The sequence below is a fragment of the Oncorhynchus clarkii genome, chromosome 17 (assembly GCF_045791955.1).
Source record: "Oncorhynchus clarkii lewisi isolate Uvic-CL-2024 chromosome 17, UVic_Ocla_1.0, whole genome shotgun sequence".
Taxonomy (NCBI): Eukaryota; Metazoa; Chordata; class Actinopteri; order Salmoniformes; family Salmonidae; genus Oncorhynchus; species Oncorhynchus clarkii.
In genome coordinates, this window is record NC_092163.1 from 17,449,324 (window position 1) to 17,468,969 (window position 19,646).

A 19,646-nucleotide genomic window follows, 5' to 3' on the forward strand; every position below is an offset into this window, starting at 1 on the left:
ACTGACTTGCCTAGTTAAATAAAAAAGATGGACCACATGCTACAGTGTCATCACTATAGCCTGTACAACAATCCTAGCAGTTTCAAAAGTTTTCCAAGGTGGGCATTTGATGTCACTTTCACAGGGGTGCTATGAACAACATTCATTGTGAATTGCTTGTGTCAATTATTTGTTGTTATGTTAAGTTTGACCACAAATCAGCAGTAGGAAGTGGCATTGATCAAGGTAGGCTGACATGTTTTTACCTGTACTTTGATGTCCTGTGACTGGAGAGAGATTGGGTTGAGGTCAAGCACCTGATTAGCCTCCAATCACCCCATTAAAAGGTGGAAAATATTACCAATCACTCCATTCATATGGTGAATATGGTATCCCACACGTGGCTAATCGGGTGCGTCAAGGTGTGACCTCCGCATGTTTCTTGTACTCAACTCAGATGGGACGGACATATAGTCCTTTTAGGATATATTTAGTTTAGTTAACTGCCTAAAAATTGCTAGGATTTCCCCCTGGAGTAGGCATATATTCTACAGAAGTCTTTAGAATTAATTATTAGAATGAAATGAGGAAACGGAGGTGTGTCAATTCGAAGAAACGGTGAAGTAATACACCTCTGTGTCATTTCCTGCCGGAGAAACTGCGTCCAGTTACTTCAACGACAGATACTAACTAGTCTGATAACACACTTTAGTTTTGCGGTTATGTCTTATAATTTAGGTTAAAGGTAGATCGCTGTTTTTTTTTTTAAATCTAAGAATAGGTACCTCATTGTTTTTTCGGTTCCTTAAATTTCGTGGATTTGTATTTGAAAACGCATGATGTTGGCTTTTTGTGATTCACTGACATTCCTGATGGTTTTGGTCACAGCGGTTTCCACACTGGGTAAGTTGGTTAACCTGGATGAAAACTTAAAAAACTACATTGCTTTGATTGAAGAACAGTGTGGGTTATTATTCTGATTACAAAGAGGAAGGGATGATTTGCGGTAATAGGCTTAGCTATGTAATAATACAGTAATAACAATTTTGTCTGTAGGTTATCTTTTAAAGTCATGGTGTTTTGCCCACTTGTAATAATTCGACACACTATGTACTAAATCAGCTCACATCATCTTTTGTCAGTATCCTAACCCCGAAATGTCCCCAAATGATGTTAGAAAAATACAAATGGGCAGTAATTCTGAGAAGTCTGCATGTGTTTGAACCTGCCCTTAGCATAAACCGACTCTACAGGCTCATCCGCTCCTCAATTCTAACTATTAAAACCACAGGTTGATGAGTCTTGTATTGAATTCTAACATACAGTAAGGTAGGCGACAATTTGCTTAGGACATAGCTGTTAGATAAATGTACTTTGATCTTACATTAGCTTACCTAAACTATAATCTTACATTAGCTTACCTAAACTATAATGAAATGTTAACATCAGATTCCGTGGTATCATAATAAACCAAATCAAATTGTATTAGTCACATGCGCTGAATACAACAGAGCGGTTAAACAAAAATATGGATGAGAATAAGAGATAAAAGTAACAAGTAATTAAAGAGAAGCAGTAAAATAACAATAGCGAGACTATATACAGGGGGGTACCGGTACAGAGTCAATGTGCGTGGGCACCGGTTAGTTGAGGTAGTATGTACATGTAGGTAGAGTTATTAAAGTGACTATGCGTAGATGATAGCAACAGAGAGTAGCAGCGGTGTAAATAGGGGAGGGGGGGGGGGGGGGCAATGCAAATGGTCTGGGATCCCTTCGATTAGATGTTCAGGAGTTTTTTTGTCTTGGGGGTAGAAGCTGTTTAGAAGCCGCTTCGTTTAACACGGGTGGTTTAACACGGGTGTGGTGTGTGGCAAATCCCTGGACTGGTTATCTTCTTGAGTGCTTGATTAGACTGTTAAACACTCTTGACCTGACGAAGAAACGTTGTCAATAAAAGTGGTAATTCAATGTGCAGACCTTTCTGTTCTTTTCAAGTAGGCTCATAAAACAAACATTAGTACTTTACTGTGATAAGCATGAACAGGACAATGCTTTCTGAAATTGATTGTGGGTAAGGCAGTGTTGCAAAATGGGTTTAATAGTTTATGAGAAGGAATTTTGAATGAATGCAGCCGGGCAACAGCCCAACTCACCTGGACAAAGTAACACTCTTATTTGCTTCCTCATTGCTGCCAATATTTACCTGCCATTTTCAAGGAGGACAAAAGCAGTGTCTTATACATTACAATTGGCTCATTCATCCCCCTGTAACTATTCCCCAGGTCGTTGCTGTAAATGAGAACGTGTTCTCAGTCAACTTACCTGGTCAAATAATGGTCAAATAAATACAAATAAAAAAAGTTCATGGAGATCTCTGGTTGAGATGAGAGTTGTGACGTGTTGTTTGGTTGAACATATAGCTGTCTAACAGAAATTGCCCAAGATGCTGACATGAGGAAGTTAGTGTTGCTCAATCACACTTTAAATAACAAATTGTTTCATTTGATTTAGTGTGTATAGAGGGGTTGGTTATTTAGCAACAAAACCGACGCTTGAACAACTATGGGGCAAAACAGACAGCGTTGGCTTAGATTGTTGACAACATAAACTATATTCATCCTTCAAATGTTTATTGAAAACAAACTAAATCATATCAAAGCGCTTTCGCCCCCATCGGTGGAAGTGCATCATTTTCATGATGCGATTGATTGGGGCAGAAATCTGTGTGTTGTTGTGATACTTGATAGCCAGATAGTTAGCAACAATTACAAGAAGCTGCCATATGGGGAATCGTAGGTGGCTCGTTTTATCTTGTTATTGATACCATCCCTTAGAAAAAAGATTGCAGTTCTGAAACTGCAGGAAAAGTGCAGTAACTGCAGTCAACTGTGGTATTTTGGACCCAGTAGTTGCAGAATAATTGCAGTGTACTGCAGTTGCACTGGAAAATTACTGCAGTAAAAAAAATGGTTATTTTGGAAGTAGTGTTTGCATCATACTGCATTTATACTGCACTCTAACTGCAATTATTAACTGGGTGGTTCGAGCCCTGAATGCTGTTTGGCTGAGCCCTAAATGCTGATTGGCTGACAGCCATGGTATATCAGAACGCATACCACAGGTAGTACAAAACATGTATTTTTACTGCTTTAATTACATTGGTAACCAGTTTATAATAGCAATAAGACACCTTGGGAGTTTGTGACGTATGGCCAATATACCACAGCTAAGGGCTGTGTTCAGGAACTCTGCGTTGCGTCGTGCATAAGAACAGCCCTTAGCCGTGGTATATTGACCATATACCACACCTCCTCAAGCCATATTGCTTAATTATACCACAGTGTACTGCAGTTATAGTTATAGTACACTCTGACTGCAATTTATTTTCATAAGGGATGTTTTGAGGTGTTTTGACTGTCATGTCTATGCTAAAATGTGCTAGCTCGTTAACCATCAACTGTAAAGATGTATTTGAGAGACAAGTGCTCATTGTGCAAATGTATTTATATTTTCAATAAGAAAAATAATTATTTGTTCTGTAGTCAAGATGACAAAATTGGGGGATTGTCTTATTAAGCTTATCCATGGGGGTGGTTACGGAGGAAACAGGTTGCATCATCTCAGGGGCATCAACAAGCACATACTGCATACACTCAATCTTCAAAGTTTAGATCACATTTGAAATTATACCTATGATTGAATACATAACTTTACCAAGACAGGTGGAACTGTTTCGCCTTTGCTCCAAAGCTGTTGCCATGAACAACCAGTCAAGTCAATGCACTCTGGTGAAGGTTCCCTTGGTACTAACCCTCATGAGCAAAGCCTCAAGATGTTAACACTGAGACTACCTGCATGGCAGGTTCTTCACCTTGCCTGCATAAGCCTACTAACTAAATGTAATGTCTTATTTTCCTGGACAGTTCCACCTCCAGAAAATGTGACAGTGAGCTGCAACAACTTTCAGACAACTGTTTATTGGAACTACAGTGAACTGCTTCGTCAACCTCTCTTCAAATTGAAAATAAATAGTGATCTCAAGTGAGCTCTGCTGGTATTCTAATGAGTAGTAGCTACTACAGGCTACTGCTGACTTGGTTTTGGATGACTTCATAATGGCTTACATATGACATATACACCATGGTAGGAGGCTGGTGGGAGGAACTATAGGAAGATGGGAACATTGTAATGGCTTGAATGGAATGGTACAAAAACACACATAAAGAACATGTTTGACTCCGTTCCAGAACTCTATTCCAGCTATTACGATGAGCCCGTCCTCCTATAGCTCCTCCCAATAAGTTCCTCTGATATACACTATGAAAGAACAATGAGGGACAGTGTCCCGGACACAGATTAAACCTAGTCATGAACTAAGAAGCATGTTACAGTGGAGATTCAAATATATTTTAGTCCAGGACTAGGCTTAGTCTGTGTCTGGGAAACCGGCCCTAAATGTTTATTGTAAAACCATGCTTTAATTGTTGATGAAATATGAGTTTGTCTAACTATACTGAACAAAAATATAAACACAACCTGTAAAGTGTTGGTCCCATGTTTCATGAGCTGAAATAAAAGATCCCAGAAATGTTCAATACACACTAAAGAAATCTTATTTCTCTCAAATTTTGTGCACAAATTTGTTAACGTTGCTGTTAGTGAGCATATCTCCTGACAGTTGTATCATATAAAGAAGCAGATTAAACAGGATGATCATTACACAGGTGCACCTTGTGCTGTGGACAATAAAAGGCCACTCTAGAATGTGTAGTTTTGTCACACAACACAATCACCTCATGTTTCAGCATGATAATGCACGTGCCCCATGTCACAAGGATCTGTACACAATTCCTGGAAGCTGAAAATGTGCCAGTTCTTCCATGGCATGCATACTCACCAGACATGTCACCCATTGAGCATTTTTTTGGGGTGCTCTGGATCGACGTGTATGACAGCATGTTCCAGTTCCTGCCAATATCCAGCAACTCCGCACATCCATTGAAGAGGAGTGGGACAACATTCAACAGGCCACAATAAACAGCCTGATCAATTCTGTACAAAGGAGATGTGACGAGCTACATGAAGCAAATGGTGGTCACACCAGATACTGACTGGTTTTCTGATCCACGCCCCTATTTTTTTTTTAAAGGTATCTGTGACCATATCTCTATTCCCAGTCATGTGACATCTATAGATTAGAGCCTAAATAATGTATTATATGAACTGTGACGCAGTAAAATCTTTGAAATTGTTGCATGTTACGTTTATATTTTTGTTCAGTGTATATCATTTGATTGAAAAGAATAGCATCAGATACCTTAACCACAGGGATTAGCCTGTTACTTGAAACGATATCCTAACAGAGGTATCTGCTTATTCAACTATGACACATGATCTATTAACAGTTTCTAACTCTGTTTGTTGGTTGAGTGTCGTCTTTCTGTTAAATGTATCTAATGCTCACTGTTTTTTTTGTAGCCTTAGTTTCCCGCTGGTTCCCACTAAACAGCATCATTATGACCTCGCCCACTTCATATGGAATGCTAAAGAATTGGATCGCTACTTTGTGACTATAACGGCCAGTGATGAAACGGGGGAATCGGCATCTCTGGAGTCCTCGATATTCACATTTAGTAGAGACCTTACAGCTGACATCAAGTGTAAGTACAATGTTTTCAAAAGTGGGTTTTCAAAGTGAGCATTGAAAATATACCAATATTTTTCCTCCTTGTAAGAAATGTGATTTTTTTTGTGACATAAAAAATGACATCCATCCAAGCAACAGAGAGGTACAGAATCAGTCAAAAGTTTTGACACACCTACTCCTTCAAGAGTGTGCAAACTGTCATCAAGGCAAAGGGTGGCTACTTTGAAGAATCTCAAATATAAAATATATTTTGATTTGTTTAACACTTTTTTGGTGTTATTTCATAGTTTTGATGTCTTCGCTATTATTCTACAATGTAGAAAATTGTACAAATAAAGAAAAACTCTTTCATGAGTAGGCGTGTCCAAACTTTTGACTGGTACTGTGTAAATATGACAAAATCGAAGTACTGTAGTCCTCCTCCAGGTCAGTATATTGAGGTAGTCCTCCTCCAGGTCAGTATATTGAGGTAGTCCTCCAGGTCAGTATATTGAGGTAGTCCTCCTCCAGGTCAGTATATTGAGGTAGTCCTCCTCCAGGTCAATATATTGAGGTAGTCTTCCTCCAGGTCAGTATATTGAGGGAGTCCTCCTCCAGGTCAGTATATTGAGGTAGTCCTCCTCCAGGTCTGTATATTGAGGTAGTCCTCCTCCAGGTCAGTATATTCATTACTGCAGGCTTTTTCTCTAACTCTACTCTAATACCCTTTTAATTTTATCTCAGGCAAGTTGGATTTCCCTGCTGTAAAAGTGTCAATGAAGGATATGGAGGTCACAGTTAGCTTCGACAACCCTTACCACCTGTACACAGAGCTGAAAGAGTCTCGCATACGTGAAGATGACAAACACTTCCTTTACCATGTAACCTATGAAAATGTAAGTATGATAAAAAAAATCCCTTCATTGGTTACAATCTACAGTATACATACAGAGGGTACACACTGGTCATATCCATCTAATTACTTTGCTCAGTGCATAAGTAATGATGACTAATGGATACTTAACGATGGTGTTGGCATTAGCTGATTTACTGGTTGCGTATTCTTTCTTCTGTCTGCAGACTGAAAGCTCTTTTAAGTGTCAGATAAAAGACAAAGTCTGTTGCCATCACTTCACGGTCCGGGAGAACAAGGAGCAGTACTGTGTGAGCCTGGAGGAGAATGCAATGAGCCACAAAGTGATGTTCAGCAGAATAGGACCCATCTGTGGCGATGAAGACAGTAAGTACACTACCGTGGTTGACATTACATTTGTTTGTTATGTCTGGTCCAAGTAGGTGCTATTTAATTCTAGCGTTTTGTTTGTATGAATTATTGCAGTTTTGATGAATTATTATAGTCAAAATGAATAATGGCTATGGAAAGTTCTCACAATGACATGGTGTGCTAGTTAAGTGATTCAGTGACTGATATGTTTATCTATCTGCAGAAACAATTTCACTGAAATCATCTTTGCTCATGCTTTTGCCGTTGATCATCATTGGCATTGTGGCCTTTGTAGTCTTTGTGACAATAAGGCTCTGCAAGAGAAGCATGAGGAAAAGAAACTTGTTCAATTTCCCAAAGACTTTGGTAAGCGCATAATGTGTATGGTGGGTAACGTGCAATGTATGCATTATGTAGAATGTGTCAAATATAGTGTATATTATGTATACAGCAGTACTGTGTGTCGTATACTATTTTCCCCTCTGGGACAAGATCATCCTATCCGATGCTTTTGCTTGTTGCTAGAACAGTATACAGTGCCTTGCGAAAGTATTCGGCCCCCTTGAACTTTGCGACCTTTTGCCACATTTCAGGCTTCAAACATAAAGATATAAAACTGTATTTTTTTGTGAAGAATCAACAACAAGTGGGACACAATCATGAAGTGGAATGACATTTATTGGATATTTCAAACTTTTTTAACAAATCAAAAACTGAAAAATTGGGCGTGCAAAATTATTCAGCCCCTTTACTTTCAGTGCAGCAAACTCTCTCCAGAAGTTCAGTGAGGATCTCTGAATGATCCAATGTTGACCTAAATGACTAATGATGATAAATACAATCCACCTGTGTGTAATCAAGTCTCCGTATAAATGCACCTGCACTGTGATAGTCTCAGAGGTCCGTTAAAAGCGCCGAGAGCATCATGAAGAACAAGGAACACACCAGGCAGGTCCGAGATACTGTTGTGAAGAAGTTTAAAGCCGGATTTGGATACAAAAAGATTTCCCAAGCTTTAAACATCCCAAGGAGCACTGTGCAAGCGATAATATTTAAATGGAAGGAGTATCAGACCACTGCAAATCTACCAAGACCTGGCCGTCCCTCTAAACTTTCAGCTCATACAAGGAGAAGACTGATCAGAGATGCAGCCAAGAGGCCCATGATCACTCTGGATGAACTGCAGAGATCTACAGCTGAGGTGGGAGACTCTGTCCATAGGACAACAATCAGTCATATATTGCACAAATCTGGCCTTTATGGAAGAGTGGCAAGAAGAAAGCCATTTCTTAAAGATATCCATAAAAAGTGTTGTTTAAAGTTTGCCACAAGCCACCTGGGAGACACACCAAACATGTGGAAGAAGGTGCTCTGGTCAGATGAAACCAAAATTGAACTTTTTGGCAACAATGCAAAACGTTATGTTTGGCGTAAAAGCAACACAGCAGAACACACCATCCCCACTGTCAAACATGGTGGTGGCAGCATCATGGTTTGGGCCTGCTTTACTTCAGCAGGGACAGGGAAGATGGTTAGAATTGATGGGAAGATGGATGGAGCCAAATACAGGACCATTCTGGAAGAAAACCTGATGGAGTCTGCAAAAGACCTGAGACTGGGACGGAGATTTGTCTTCCAACAAGACAATGAACCAAAACATAAAGCAAAATATACAATGGAATGGTTAAAAAATAAACATATCCAGGTGTTAGAATGGCCAAGTCAAAGTCCAGACCTGAATCCAATCGAGAATCTGTGGAAAGAACTGAACACTGCTGTTCACAAATGCTCTCCATCCAACCTCACTGAGCTCGAGCTGTTTTGCAAGGAGGAATGGGAAAAAATTTCAGTCTCTCGATGTGCAAAACTGATAGAGACATACCCCAAGCGACTTACAGCTGTAATCGCAGCAAAAGGTGGCACTACAAAGTATTAACTTAAGGGGGCTGAATAATTTTGCACGCCCAATTTTTCAGTTTTTGATTTGTTAAAAAAGTTTGAAATATCCAATAAATGTCATTCCACTTCATGATTGTGTCCCACTTGTTGTTGATTCTTCACAAAAAAATACAGTTTTATATCTTTATGTTTGAAGCCTGAAATGTGGCAAAAGGTCGCAAAGTTCAAGGGGGCCGAATACTTTCGCAAGGCACTGTATGTTATCGGTTTCTTTTCTGGTCCAAAACAGTAACCATACACCCCGAGCTGACTAATCTCAATTTGGCTTTGTATTATTGTTTAACAGGCTTCAATCCTATCAAACCCACACGACAAGAATATAATGCAACTGCAATGCGAGATCATAGCGCACATCAGTGGCATAGAACCAGCTACCACCACATCCCAGAGCATGTTGGAAACTTCCGAAGAGGAGGAGGAACCGACCACTAGCGTTGGATTTTCATCTTACCTTCAATGCCCCATTAGTTCTGGGCAGGTGGGAGAGGGCTTATTTGACAGAAGAAGCCAATTACAGTCTGAGCTTCTGAAGGTGACACAGCCATGCTCTGTGCTGCTGTGTGGAGATGACTCAGAGGAATCAGACTCAAGGACATTGGAGGTGGAGGACATGGATTCCCCAGCCTCTGGCTATGACAGACAACACATTCCTCTACTGGAGGTGGAGATGAGTGCAGGAGATATAGTGGTGCGCTATGGCTCCACCTGAGCACCTCTGAACTCAAGCCTCTGTAAATCACACCTTTCACTGTATAGATGAAAGACAATGACTTCACAGAACTGGTTTACCTAGGTACACTGATACACTGTCGTGCCTCACTGATTTTCAATCACGTCTTCAGTGGTGTAGCTCTTCATTCAAAGACTCAATCATGGACACGCTTACTGACAGTTGTGGCTGCTTAGTGTGATGTATTGTCTTAACCTTCTTGCCCTTTGTGCTGTTGTCTGTGCCCAATAATGTTTGTGCCATGTTTTGCTGCTGCCATGTTGCTACCATGCTGTGTTTTCATGTTTTGCTGCCATGCTATGTTGTCATCTTAGGTCTCTATGTAATGTTGGGGTTTCTCTCATCGTGACTTTTGTCTTATAATTTTAGATAACGATTAACACTTTGTATATTGTTATTTTCTGTTGTTGTATTTCTTTTTTATGGTCCCTGTGAGATTTCTGGAAATCTATCGCCAGTCCAAATCTGTGGGCTGAACTAATCAGTAAACTTTACTCAGGCTGTAAAAAACTTTTGGCTTGTTGGGCATTGAAATATAATTGAATAACCAAATGAATGACACACTACTCCAAATCAAACACTCAGTATTTACTAAAGATATCCACTGACTTTTATTTTCTGTAATTCTTCTCGACAAAAACCCCCCAGGAAGAATCTTTAGCTTTATTGTATAAGGTAGAATGGTTTGTGAACTGCACTCTGATGATTGACATGCTACCTTCAGAACAGTTGATCTATAAAAAAAACAAACATCTGAATTACCCTGGTCCTAGATCTGTTTGTGCAGTCTTGCAGACTCTTACTGTGACGACCATAGGGGTTGGGGAGAGCACAAACAGATCTGGGACCAGGCTACATCAATCTCTGAACACTTCGCAAAGAATGTCACACGGCCCATAGTCCTCTTGTGTTGGAGTCCTCTGCAAAATGACAGTTGCAGGGTTGTTATTCATCAGTAAACCAGTTAAGAGGATGAGCACAAAGTCAGTCCCAATTCATCTTCCATCTGGGCAGCTAAGACAGCTTTAGACCCTGGACGTTGGAACGCAGGTTCAACATTTGTTTCTCTTGATAGACCTTTTCCTGTTTGAACGCCTCTTTGTTGGCCTTCTTTTCTGTTCTTCGCTCCTGTAGAAACATTCAAGCAATATGGTGTCAATGGTGAAGGACAAAAAGCTTTCTACAAGATATCTAAATACTTGAACCGTATTCATAGATGACACTTAGATTTTTTTTTATAGAATGTGATATATATAAACACAGTGGGGCAAAAAAGTATTTAGTCAGCCACCAATTGTGCAAGTTCTCCCACTTAAAAAGATGAGGCCTGTAATTTTCATCATAGGTACACTTCAACTATGACAGACAAAATGAGAAAAAAATCCAGAAAATCACACTGTAGGATTTTTTATGAATTTATTTGCAAATTATGGTGGAAAATAAGTATTTGGTCACCTACAAACAAGCAAGATTTCTGGCTCTCACAGACCTGTAACAACTTCTTTAAGAGGCTCCTCTGTCCTCCACTCGTTACCTGTATTAATGGCACCTGTTTGAACTTGTTATCAGTATAAAAGACACCTGTCCACAACCTCAAACAGTCACACTCCAAACTCCACTATGGCCAAGACCAAAGAGCTGTCAAAGGACACCAGAACCAAATTGTAGACCTGCACCAGGCTGGGAAGACTGAATCTGCAATAGGTAAGCAGCTTGGTTTGAAGAAATCAACTGTGGGAGCAATTATTAGGAAATGGAAGACATACAAGACCACTGATAATCTCCCTCGATCTGGGGTTCCACGCAAGATCTCACCCCTTGGGGTCAAAATGATCACAAGAACGATGAGCAAAAATCCCAGAACCACACGGGGGGGAACTAGTGAATGACCTGCAGAGAGCTGGGACCAAAGTAACAAAGCCTACCATCAGTAACACACTACGCCGCCAGGGACTCAAATCCTGCAGTGCCAGACGTGTCCCCCTGCTTAAGCCAGTACATGTCCAGGCCCGTCTGAAGTTTGCTAGAAAGCATTTGGATGATCCAGAAGAAGATTGGGAGAATGTCATATGGTCAGATGAAACCAAAATATAACTTTTTGGTAAAAACTCAACTCGTCGTGTTTGGAGGACAAAGAATGCCGAGTTGCATCCAAAGAACACCATACCTACTGTGAAGCATGGGGGTGGAAACATCATGCTTTGGGGCTGTTTTTCTGCAAAGGGGCCAGGACGACTGATCCGTGTAAAGGAAAGAATGAATGGGGCCATGTATCGTGAGATTTTGAGTGAAAAGCTCCTTCCATCAGCAAGGGCATTGAAGATGAAACGTGGCTGGGTCTTTCAGCATGACAATGATCCCAAACACACCGCCCGGGCAACGAAGGAGTGGCTTCGTAAGAAGCATTTCAAGGTCCTGGAGGGGCCTAGCCAGTCTCCAGATCTCAACCCCATAGAAAATCTTTGGAGGGAGTTGAAAGTCCGTGTTGCCCAGCAACATCCCCAAAACATCACTGCTCTAGAGGAGATCTGCATGGAGGAATGGGCCAAAATACCAGCAACAGTGTGTGAAAACCTTGTGAAGAGTTACAGAAAACGTTTGACCTCTGTCATTTCCAACAAAGGGTATATAACAAAGTATTGAGATAAACTTTTGTTATTGACCAAATACTTATTTTCCACCATAATTTGCAAATAAATTCATTAAAAATCCTACAATGTGATTTTCTGGATTTTTTTTTCTCATTTTGTCTGTCATAGTTGAAGTGTACCTATGATGAAAATTACAGGCCTCTCATCTTTTTAAGTGGGAGAACTTGCACAATTGGTGGCTGACTAAATACTTTTTTGCCCCACTGTGTGTGTGTGTGTGTGTATATATATATATATGAGAGAGAGAGATAGTGATATTTAAATGGAGCACACTATGACCATTATTCCAGGAGCTTTTTCAACAATTTTGTTTCCCACCCAATAATAAATTAATTCTCCACATGAACACCCAGTAGGGAGGGCCAGACAGAACTATTAGTCGTGAGTATAGTAACCCACCTTGCGCTCCTCTTTGATGGCCCGTTTCCTGGCTTTCCGCTCCTCCTTGCTCTCCTCACGAGGCCGGTGCTGTGTGGCGACGCGGGGCAGGTCTGAGTCGTTGATACGCTCCATGCGCTCAGCCTGCTTGGCTGTCAGGCCCCTCCCGGGAAGGACGTCCAGAGGAATGCCTGTCCTGGTGGATACTCGGATGGGCTTGGCCTGATTAGAGAACACAGAAATACACCACTATCGGTCTGTACTGTGTAGCATCTCATATCAACAGCAACAATGGCCCTGAGCTGATGCCTTGAATTCACAACTAGTAGCTAATGCTAGGTAGGAAATTGAGCTAAAAGCCTCTCAAAATGTTGAACGTTAGACATGCAACTTAATACGTGACAATGTATTTCTTTCTGTTATCTTCGCTCAAACAACCGACAGAGGAAAACATTTTTTACCTTTGGTGGATCTTTGATGATTTTTGGATGGTTATACAAATTCGAATAGGTACCTTGGATAGTAAAGAAAAACAAAGGATTTCAAATATTCATAAAAAAAGAAAATGTAGTAATTATGGTAATAAACATCTAGCCAATTCGTATGTCATCAGAACAGAATTATGTCATCAGGCATGTACTACAATGGTAATCTTAAAGTGTTAGTTACTGAACAGACAGAGGTAATAGCAACACGGTTAGTAGACTCACTTACTGATAATGGTTTCACAGTCCCACTTCTCTGCTGGTGCCGTCAGGACAATGGTCTCCATCTCCTGTTCCTCTTCGTCCTCATCTTCCTCCTCCTCCCTCACTACTGGCAGCTCTTTAGGACCCAGGGCATCAGGCCTCTGGTAGCTGAAAGAATACAGTTGATTCAATTACTGTCATTATCTATAGTTAAACACACATACAAAGACTTATAATCCATTGTGTCCAATGAGGACGTCCACTTCGGTCTTTATCTAAGAGTATTGCTATGGCTATAGAGTTACACACACACTCACTCTAACTCCTTCTGTTTGAAGTAGTCTTTGATGACCTCCTCCAGGCGAGCACTGTCTGGCTCGATATGCCCTTCCAGCTCAGCGTTGTCCAGGGCCCCAATCTCATCCTCGTCAAACTGCTCGAAAAACTATGGGAGACAGAAACAAGTTTGGAAAACGATACAATGATATTAATTGAAATAATTGTTTGAATTAAATGAATATCATTAGTTGAAATCAGCACCTGAGTGTAGGGCTGCTGCGGGTGACAGTATTACCGCCACACCGGTGGTCACGAGTCATGAAGCCAGTCAAATTCCACATGACTGTTTAGTCACGGTAATTAGGCTTCTCCAAGCTGATGCTGCTGGTCATTAGTAGCCTACCAAACTGCCTGGTACTCAGCGCTCAATTTTCCCTCTAATCACTCTGACATCAATGCAAATGTATTCGAAAATGTAATCAAAACACTTCATGAGAGCCCATGAGCTCATGTTGCGCAACATTTCTATAGGCTATGCAATTGGGGGAGAAAACAGAGTGATGGCCTCTATTAAAAAGAGGATCCCATCAGTTTTCTTTAAGGCTAGGCCTACTACATTTATTTCTCAACATTCCTAATATTAAGCACATTGCTTCTCTTTACGACAGGAGTATAGCCTACCTGGCTGGCATGAAAATAAACCATGGGGAAAAGTGTCCCCCATTCGCTATTTAAGTGCATAGATGACATGTATTTTTCCCGCTGCCCGTGTTGACACATGATAATGGTCAAATCTAAATACAAATTCACACATATGTTATTTAGCATATGTAAAGACAAGATTAAATTAAGAATAGTGTGATGGGTGACAATATTAGCCTATCACTTGTGAATCTTTTTTTGTGTGACTTGTTCGAATCATAGTCACACAACTCATGTAGCCTAGCCCATCGGCCTATATGTTGTAATAAGGTTTGTATCGCAACTAAAGTGGCCAAATAACTTCTTAAAATTAAGCACATTAATCTGCTTTACAAGGGGTGTAGAGCCTAACTGGCATACATAAGCAAACATAAGTTTGGGAAAGGTCATTTACACCATACAAATGCACCTTAATAATAAAAGCACTACATACATATCCTATTTGCGGTCACTTTTGATGGTGTTTTTCCCTAATGGAACATTTGCGCTTATAATGTGAAGATATAGCTGAATAGTTTATCAACATTTTAAGCTAAATGTTCTGATCTGTTGCTTCACATTGCATAAAAAAGTTTTTGTTGATGCTAGTGGTTGTATTAATTTGGGATCCATTGCATCCCACAACTGTCCCAGACTATGTTTGGAATATTTATTTCTCGCACAAAATAGATAGACTTTTGTACTATGGGGGATAGTAGATAGACATAGGCTAGTGCTTTTGCTGTTCTTTAGGCCTACTCATCTTTTTGGCTGACAAAAAGTAAATGTGGACAGCTCTTCCAAGATCTTCAATATGCACCTCGGAATTGGATAAGGACGCCAGCAGTTGCGCCTGTCTTAACTTGTAGCCTGTGAACAAGACCCGGTCACGTGACGGAGAGCCGTGTGAGTGAGAGACGCTACGGATTGCGCAGCGCACTCAGGGAGAAGGGCACAACGCAGCACTCCGGGCCGCAAAAGGCATGGATTTTTTTAGGGTGCATTACGGCCACAACGGGGATGCCGCTGTGAAATCCGAGGCATTATCAAGTGCTTGTCGAATTGTCAATGAGAGGCTATTGGAGTGTGTACAGGTTGCGGAAAAAAAACAAAGCAGAGCTCATGCATTTTCAAGAAACTTATTTAAAATCATCATTAGTCTCATCATGCAGCCGTACAATGTATTAAAAATCTAAACATAAAACCCAAATGTGTATTAGACTTCTTAAAATGTGGAAGCCAGGAGAGGCTAAATGTGTTTATGTCAATTACCGTGAGACCAACAGTTATTTGCTTGACAATCAACAACTGACTTAATTGTGACCTCCACAGCCCTACCAGAGTGTTTATGCTGTTAGAACAGCCAGTCACTCACAGTTTATCTTTACCAAAGGTCACAAAATGCAACCCAGGTCCAAACCCAAAAAGGATGTCCAGGGCTCACTGACCTTCTCAAAGCGGTCGTCCAGCAGCGTGAGCTGTTCGTTCCTCCTCATGACTGACGAGGTCATGGAGTATTCTGTGAAGCGAGTTTTTGTCTCCTCGTCCATGAACATGAACTCCCTGGGGCGCCCCTCGCTGTCCTCATCACCAGAGGCAACGTCCCCCTCAGAGTCGCTCCCTTCTTCCTCTGTATCCTCCCACTCTTCATCATCGTCACTGCAATGAGCGAGACAGAGAGAGGTTTCCAACAGCACAAAGAGACTTGGGACAGCACAGCCTTATTGGGACACGACTTCAATTAGCAGATGTTAACTAGCTCTCAGTAAGAAACTGAAACCACAAAAAGCAATCCTCTTTCTCAACAATTGTAACTTGATTGGTATAGCTCAAATTAATGGGACTAAGGGTTGGTAAAAACAAATGAAACTGATATAAAGTATATATTCTTACCCCACGCCAACAGTTCCATTGACATCGTTGGCCTTCAAAATGAAATCGTCATCCAGCATGTTGTCTGGGTCGTCAAAGTCAAAGTCCTCATCGAGAGCAGCTACGATGTCTGGGTCCATGTCCAGCCTGGGTCCTTTGAGACAAAACATGAGGGTACAAGAGTTAACTTGAATAATTCACTGATTTAGAATAATGACCTGGCCATAAAACAAATAACCCAAAATGGCATCTTTCTGGAGTCTGGTTTTGTTACTGGCAGAGGCCTCTTACCTGAGATGGGGGCAGCTTTGTTCAACATTCCCACCTCCTCCTCAAACTCTGACGCAAACACAGAGGAGGGCAAGTTGAAGGAGACGGTCTGCTGAAGTTAAAAAAGAATGTTTACTACTTTCATTTATCACAATTACCTAAAATAAAACTGCCTACACTAAGCACTGTGGCTATAAAATGCAAAGTGGTTATTCATAGAAATGTAGTCATTATAGCTAATGTTGCCCCCACACCCCATCCTACAGTCACTCCTACCACAACCTATACAATATGATTTTTGTTTTTAATTTAACCTTTATATAACTAGGCAAGTCAGTTAAAAACAAATTCTTGTTTACAGTGACAGCGGGTTAACTGCCTTGTTCAAGGGCAGAACAACAGATTTTTACCTTGTCAACTCTGGGATTTGATCCAGCAAACTTTATGTTAATGGCCCAATGCTCTAACCACAAGGCTACCTGCCACCCCATCGTGAAAGCCACTGTCATGTGTTGACATGTCACAACTGGGGAAATTTGATCTCCCAAATTCCAGCCTTTAAAAACTAATCCAGCTATCTACAGTGTTAACAAAGGACCAGATCATTTCGCCTTGTATATATATATATATATATATATATATATATATATATATATATATATTATATATACACTTGTATATATAGCCCAAACATTTTCACAACCGTTCCACTCAGCAACAACCACTGGACCTCCTGCTAAACTTACAGGAGTAACCTTTTCCTCCTCCTCCTCCTCATCTTCCTCGTCATCATCATCTCCATCCTGGAGGTCATGGGTACGTTTGCCTCTCTGTGATTTGCCAGATGAAGCCCACTCTACGGGCCGAGCCGTTTCTCTCAGGTGCTGCAGATAGTTGTAGTCATCGTCGAAAAACACCCCAAACTCCCTCTGCTCCTCTTGCCGCTTCTCCACCTCCACCTGAACACAGACAGTGGTTACAGACTGACACAAAACATACAATTGTGCACATAAAGCAGGATTATTTGCACCAAATATCTTGGTTGTCCTTGGCCAATGAATATCTTCAACAAATATGTTTTTGACTTGAAGATTAACTCTTCTACTAGGATAAGTAGCCTAAATATTGTAACCAATGGATGTCTTTAGATGAAAACTGTGACCATTTCTTCCATTGCAACACTAAATACCTTAGTAAAGTCTGGTACATGTACTAACACAGTGGTTCCCAATAAGGGGTACTAGAACCCCTGGGGGTACTTGGTCTATCCACAGGGGGTACTTGACAAGACTCTCAATCAAATGTATTTATAAAGCCTGTCCTACATCAGCAATGTCAAAGTGCTATACAGAAACCCAGCCTAAAATCCCAAACAGCAAGCAATGCAGATGTTGAAGCACGATACTCAAGACTCATGAGACCATAGGTCCTACTGGTAAAATGCAAACGAGTGGGTACTTCAGCGGTACTCAGGGCAGAGCAAAATTCAGTTGATGGTACAGTGAGTACGTTTTCTATGCAATACTCATGTAAACACCGTACTCTGTTTATCTTAATCGACATAAGGTCATAATCGATGTAAACATACGCCGGTTAAAACACTTGCTTTTCTGAGCAATCTTTCAAATTATTTGGGCATGTAAACACCTTAATCGGCGTTCCAGCAGTGTATTTGATCTGCGCTGGCGAGCCTCCTTTAACACGAATGAAGTGAGTATGGTACAACTGAACATATGCGTCTTACAAGTAGTTTTCACATACAAACTTTACATGTTCGAACTCAGAATTAAATATGCTTCCCGAAAATAGCATGTTCACTGTGGTAGAACGTTTATTTTTATTCGCGATTTTCGTCATTTATCAGAGCGCCAACAGGTAGCCTTTTCAGACGTGTCCATGTAAACGGATTAGGGGAATTGTTCTTCTTGGAAAACATGTATACGTTTTAATCAAATTTATATTAATCTGACTATCCACAATCTCATTATTTTGTGCGTGTAACCATACTCAGTAACCGGAAAAGCTTGGGAACCACTGTACACGTTACCTTTTGTGCGGGTAGGAGGACATGCTGCGGTGCTTTCTCGTCAGCAGCGAGGGGGTCCCTCTGACTTCTGTGGACCAGGTGGAAGGTCACCGCTTTCTTCTTGTCAATAAATGCCTTCTTCCTTTTATTAGGCTAGAAAAGAAAGGCATGTAGATAATGTAACTTGTTACATAGTCTTAGGGTCAACTGTATCAGGCTCAGATGCAGCAATATGTCAGTGAACTGTGTTGAGTGGTCACTGTTCATCACAAGCCCTTTGTATATGAGGGTCAGGCAGTACACAAAGAACTGTTTTGGAATGTAAATTGTTGTTGATGGACTAGCTAGTTAGCTAACAACAAACACCAACACACAAGCTAGTTGGTTGGCTATTGCTAAAGCTATCAATCTCACCCATATTTGAAAGAACAGATATTAACTAACTAACACATTTGGTTTAATAGTCATTGACAATCACAACAGTTGGTATTATGTGTGTAACGTTAACGTTAGTAAGTTAGCTACTTATCCGTCGACATATATATAGCATGCTAAGCTAGCAAAGCTAAAACAACATTGGCAGCTGAAAGTTTGCTTACCATAGTTCAATTGGACCGCTGTGAACACACTTCAAAAATTTTTTTACAAAAACGTTTGTTACAGTTTATCTCGCGCTAAAAGTGTAATTTACGGGGATTTAAATAGAAAAAAATTGTCAATGTTGTTTATCCACGCCGACTCCTTCCTCACACGCTGCTTCTACCATTTTTGGAACAAACCATTTCACAGGACTAAAGGGGTGTAGTTTGTTCACTTCATACACTACATCAGATTGCTATACAATCTTGAATTTGTATTAATATATTATGTTGCCAAAGTATGTATTCTCTGTATGAAATAATTGTTAATTGAAAACCAAGCAACTGGAATGTAAGTAGCCTGGCGGGTAGGAAGGAGCGTTGGGCCAGTAACCGAAAGGTTGCTTGATCGAATCCCCGAGCTGACAAGGTAAAAATGTGTCGTTCTGCGCAAGGCAATTATTTTGTATAAAAATATTATTCTTATTTATTTTTTATTCACAAATCAATACAGAAAGTACATGGGGAACACAAGTATATATAAATAATATACAAAGGACAATTGGGCTAGGGGGTACAATATCACATTACACAAGGACCTACATTTATAATTCTAACAGCGTTTTTGTTAGAGTATTTAATTGTCTTAAAATATAGTTCAATTTCTTTTTGTAAGGTAAGAAAATGTGTTTTGTTTAGAA

The 19,646-nt window shown here is 40.5% G+C and overlaps 2 protein-coding genes across 3 annotated transcripts; one reads left to right on the plus strand and one right to left on the minus strand.

The window, feature by feature from the left end:
* Positions 1-724: 724 nt before the first annotated feature.
* LOC139369606 (interferon gamma receptor 1-like) lies at positions 725-9,905 on the plus strand. Its single transcript, XM_071108862.1, has 7 exons — positions 725-882; positions 3,905-4,022; positions 5,460-5,641; positions 6,352-6,503; positions 6,688-6,847; positions 7,056-7,198; positions 9,078-9,905. Exons 1-7 carry the CDS (start codon positions 816-818, stop codon positions 9,498-9,500), a joined length of 1,245 nt encoding a protein of 414 aa, XP_070964963.1. The 5' UTR covers positions 725-815; the 3' UTR covers positions 9,501-9,905.
* A 183-nt stretch (positions 9,906-10,088) lies between these two features.
* On the minus strand, positions 10,089-19,157 carry LOC139370383 (protein LTV1 homolog). Of its 2 annotated transcripts, none has more exons than XM_071109826.1 (11): positions 18,967-19,154; positions 18,389-18,520; positions 17,088-17,300; positions 16,363-16,453; positions 16,093-16,225; positions 15,648-15,858; positions 13,557-13,684; positions 13,265-13,407; positions 13,012-13,064; positions 12,572-12,772; positions 10,089-10,649 (listed from the first exon to the last, which is right to left on the minus strand). In XM_071109826.1, the coding sequence occupies exons 1-11, from the start codon at positions 18,967-18,969 to the stop codon at positions 10,536-10,538; spliced, it is 1,422 nt and encodes a 473-aa protein (XP_070965927.1). In that variant the 5' UTR covers positions 18,970-19,154; the 3' UTR covers positions 10,089-10,535. The 2 variants fall into 2 exon arrangements, with proteins under 2 accessions (XP_070965927.1, XP_070965929.1); XM_071109828.1 differs by having other exon boundaries at positions 10,097-10,649; positions 16,363-16,450; positions 18,967-19,157.
* Between the last annotated feature and the right edge of the window lie 489 nt (positions 19,158-19,646).